Here is a 4,714-nt window from a genome sequence, read left to right as displayed (position 1 = left end):
TCACCATTTAAGAGCAAGCTTCTTAATGAAAACTAAACTCAGAAAGGAAGTTAATAAACTTTTTTCTTCCTTCATGATGTGACTCTGCTGTAATGAAACTCCTCAAGGGCAGGCAATAAATGAGGTTTCCCTTAAYGAGGGGGGAACCCTTGAAGGTTTTAACTCCATGGCTTTGAGGACTCCTCATCACCACACCCTTGCAAGAACACAGCCACAAGATACCAGATGAGAAATGAACCAAGTGACAGATCTAATAGCTCATCGCCAAGATAAAAGTTGGTTGAATTTATAATTAAATCCCAGAAGCAAATTAATTAGTGGAAACTGCCAGAAGAACCTTCTACCCCTTACAAAGGGACCCGAAATTTAGAGATACAGTGCAAACAGCTTTTTTCTTTCRCTGCCCTGCAATATAAGAACAAGAAAAGCTGTCCAGCAGCATTTTCATTACAACAGTCCCCACTGGTTCAGAAATACCCTCCAGCTCAAAGTCAGCCTGTGCTGAGGGAACCCTTGCTATGCTCCTGTCAGGCAGACAGGCTCCTGCTTGTACCTGCCAAGGTGACACCGAGCCAGCAGGCAGCAGAGACATGAACAGCACTGCTTAAAGCATTTCTGCATGAGCTACATCAGCCTGAAAATAATCCACCATCCCTCAGTGGAAGTGAGTATCAGTGCAGGATTCCACACCCAAGGCTCTTGGAGGAGGGGTCTTTCCCCCACCACAGGCTCCCATGTAACCCTGATGAGACATTTCCATCCTCTGGACTGAGCATCAGCAATCTGTGACTGCCTTGGGCTCCAGAAGTAAGAGCTCTCCAGAAATAAAAAATTGCTGAAGTGTCTAAAACCAAAGGCAGCTTGTTAGCAAGGACTGATAGGGAATTGTTTGGTTTGGGGCATTTTTTTAATCCCTACTCCATTATTTGGGGTAAAAAATACACATACTAGCAAATTTCAAAGTGGTGGATCTCACAGCACAGGCAGCATGAAGGAGGTGAGCAAAAAATTAAAAGTGACTTAAAATAAGGATTTTGTACCCAAGCACTGACACCAGTTCCAGATGCCCCATCCCATCATGTGTGAGAACGAGCCCCTGAAGCAGAATTTTACCTTCTGCATCCACAGGGGTCACMGTGGAGGAGGCAGCAGCTGCCACCAGCACCTCGGTGGCACTCGGAGCCGTCAGCATTTGGGTGTCCTCACCGCTGTTCTCCTGAGGAAATCCCTCTTTCCCTGTTCCCTGGGTGGCACCAGGCACCTCTGTCACCACTGACAGAGCAGTATCATCCTCCTGGGTGGCTGTTGTCACCTCCTGAGTGGCACCTAGGACAAGAACACGGGTCAGCACCAACTCACAGGACACAGGCAGCAACTCTGGCAGCAACAGAGCCCACATCTGAAGGAATATAAAAGGAATATCAAAAGAATACAACTCAATACTTTAACAATTCCAGAGCCACAGTGCCAGCAGCAGGTCCAGCCAAGCATCACCAGGGCAGCTTTCAGTGAYCAGCTCCCACTGCTCTGAAACCCCAGCCTTGCACAAAGGTTTATTTTTGTTGCACTATTCTCATTGACAGCATTGTTTCCCCCCGACATCTGGGGAACAGCAGAGAGGGAACCTGCTGACAAGTCAAGTGCTTATAAATTAATCTAGAAATTAATCAGTCAGGTTTCAGCACCAGCCTGCAATTAGCTTCCATTCTTTTACAGCAAAAATTAGGTCTTTTGGAGGCAGTGAAGGGAAATCATCCTTTTGCATCTGCAGCAGAAGAGGGAAGAATAAGGATGCCCAGCAATTAAAAAGTGCTCATCAACCCAGAAACATGTCATTGCCCAACACCTGACCAGCCTTTATTTTATTCTCTTTATATTTTAAGTAGGAATGCTGTCATGAGGCTGAAGGAGCCATCTCTGGAGGTACAGACAGGCAAGGTGACACCACCAGCCTGTGTCAGGCTGTCCAGGAGGAGCAGTTCTGCCTGCAGGTAGGAGCTGGGACAGCACTGGACAGCCAGAGCATGGCCACAGCTTCACTCTGGGGTGAGGAGACACCAACAGGTTCTGTCCCCAGGGCCAGCAGCTCCCTGCACAGACCTGGTGACCTGAGCATTGCAGTAAAGCCATTTAAAACACCAGTGGCTCACAGGTACAGCTCACTTTGTGTGCCAGAAATGAAGCACAGATCCCCAAAAGCATCCCTCCCAAACCCTGACTGAGAGGCAAGGTCTGCACCAGGCAAGTTTTACCTTTCCATGAAYTCTCCAGAGTAGGAGACAGCTCAGGCTGGGTCTCTGTCACCACAGCAGCCTCCGACTGTGACAAAGGGATGCTTTTCTCCTCCTCTGCTGGGACTGCACTTGTGTTTTCCAGGGAGCTGAGATCAGCTGTGTCTGCATCCGACAGGTTTCCAGGGTGGAAAGCATCGCTGCTGCCTGTGGAAGTTGGGTTCAGCTCCTCCCCTGGCACTGGCACAGTGCAGTTGGTCTCCTCGGCGAGCTCAGGTGCTGATGGAGGGGACACTGGGGATGGCACCGCTCTTGTGGCATCCTCTTCCTCCCCCACACCTTCCTGGGGTGCCTGGGATGGCTCTGCTGTCCCCAGGTTCTCTGTCACYTCCTCACGAGACGTGCTTCCCCCTTGACTGATATCCCCCAGCTTTGTGTCATCCCAGTCAGGTGGCACGGTGTCCACAGAGGGGATGGTGACAATGCCAGCCGTCGTGGGCAGCTGCTCTTGTGTGCCACCTGTCCCTGTTTCGGGGTGAAGAGAGGCCTCAGTCAGCACAGGGGGATGTTTGGAAGCCATGGAAGTTGGAGGAGCCAGGGATTTCAGAGGGCTCCCTGTGCGGGCTCTCAGCATTCCCAGCTCAGATGTCGCACCCGGAGCCCGGGGAGTTGGGATGACAGGGAGGTCACTCGCTGCTTCCCAGCCAGGAGAACTGGGGTTCAGGGTGGGCTGGGAGGTGGCTGAGGGGTGGGAGCTGCTCTCTGCCCCCTCCTCAGGGGTCCCAGAAAGGGGTTTTGCTGAGGGGCCGGCAAAGCTGGGCTCTATTGTCACATCACCCTCCGTGGTGGCCTCACCAACAGGGCCACCAGACTCCTCCTGGCCTGGAGGGCTCAGAGTGGTCACAGCWGTGGTCAGCATGGCCTTGAGTGCTTCATCCTCATCCAGCTCTGGCTTTGTGGGAGCCAGCTCCTTCTGGTGCCCAGCAGAGGGGAGATCCCTCAGGCTGTGGCTGCTGGGGGTGACACKGCTCGGGGTGACAGCGAGTGCTGCTCCTCCTGCTGTGAAAGCTCCATCTAAGGGGGTCCCAGATGGCTCTGCTGACACTCCACATGGCTCTTCAGACACTGCCTGCTCTGAAGGGCCCACAGTGTTTTTCAAGTCCAGCGTGCCTGTCCTTTCATCTTCCAGCCCGTTCCCTGCCCAGGRGCTGAGCTGGACCTTTGTCACATCCTCCTCCTCCAGGGGCTGAGCTGCAAGGCAGGGCAGGCTGGGGGACAAGAGCAGGATGCTGCAGGTGACCACACAGATGTTAAATCCTATTGATCTCCTCATGGTTGAGAGGAGATGTGTCCAGAAGCCTGCAAGGCTGACAAATCCAGAGTACAAGACCTGGAGAGGGGAAAAAGGAAACAGGATTACACATTCCCATAATCACCTAAATAACTGGGTGACTGAGTCTATGGCCAGCTGTGAGCAGCTCCCTCCTACAAAACCCAAGCAATGAATTCCTCTGTTTTACTGCTCTTAGCCTACCCTAAAGATGCCAGATATTGATCTAAAGCCCTGGACAGACCTTGCCCAGCTCCCACCCCAGCAGCAGAGTGCACCCAGCAGGCACCAGACCTGCAAGCAATGCTGTGGATCAGCCTGTTAGTGCTGTAGCAAGCCCAAAAATGACACTTGTCAGGGCCATGAAACCCCAGCCCTGTTCTGTGCGTGAAACCAAGGAACCTGCACCGAGAACAAGATGGGTCTGTGGGGGACAGCACAGGACCAGAGCCACACCACTTTAGGACCAGCTTTAGGGCTGCCATGTCCTGGCCAAGGTCCCCAGCCCCACAGAGGAGCTGCAGTGCTGCATTAGCACAGTGCCCGTGCTGCACTGCACCATGGAGGCACTTCCAGGGAGCTTCACGCCCAGAACCACGGAGTAAGTCAAGGGTTTCCAGGAGAGCCTGAACCTGTAGCCCAGCAGGGATGCAGCCAGCTGACAGCCTGCCCTTGGCAAGCTCTGCTGCCTCCAGCTCCCAGACACCTCCCTGGRGCCAGTGCCTCTCTGACTTACTGCTCCAAGGCTCTGCTCATTCCATGTGAGACAGCAGCTCACACCAGTCCCTTGCACACAGCAAACATCCCTCTGTCACACAGCAGCTCTGCTCTGATCATCATCATCCTCCTCCTAGCTCCTGGAGGCAGCTGCTCAGGGCACAGCCATCAGCAGCTTCTCCTGCTTTCTTTTATATTCCTCCAGTTTTGGATCCAGCTCTGGGGCCCCAAGCATGAGGAAGGCATTGACCTGTTAGAATGAGTCCAGAGAAGAGACACCAAGCTGTTCACAGGGCTGGAGCAGCTCTGATACAGAGAACCTGGAGAAGAGAAGGTGCCAGGGAGACACTGGAGCACCTTTCACTGCCTAAAGTAACTGAAGAGAGCTGGAGAGAGATTTTGGACCAGGGCCTGGAGTGACAGAGCAAGGAGGGAT

General features: G+C 53.0%; 1 protein-coding gene across 1 annotated transcript in view; it reads right to left on the bottom strand.

The window, feature by feature from the left end:
* The window catches only part of ARMH4 (armadillo like helical domain containing 4), a 16,810-nt gene extending 13,227 nt beyond the window's left edge, over positions 1-3,583 (bottom strand). Inside the window, exons 1-2 of the mRNA XM_057373245.1 lie at positions 2,253-3,583; positions 1,114-1,326 (exon numbers count right to left, since the gene is read on the bottom strand). Of these exons, the coding sequence (XP_057229228.1) occupies positions 1,114-1,326; positions 2,253-3,564 (1,525 nt within the window). The 5' untranslated portion in view covers positions 3,565-3,583. The remainder of the gene's footprint in view (positions 1-1,113; positions 1,327-2,252) is intronic.
* Positions 3,584-4,714: the final 1,131 nt, after the last annotated feature.

The sequence above is a fragment of the Malurus melanocephalus genome, unplaced genomic scaffold, assembly GCF_030028575.1.
Source record: "Malurus melanocephalus ecotype Western Australia unplaced genomic scaffold, MMel_1.1 scaffold_190, whole genome shotgun sequence".
Lineage (NCBI taxonomy): Eukaryota > Metazoa > Chordata > Aves > Passeriformes > Maluridae > Malurus > Malurus melanocephalus.
The sequence above is the reverse complement of the archived record's forward strand: the minus strand, read 5'-3'. Positions and strand labels throughout refer to the sequence as shown.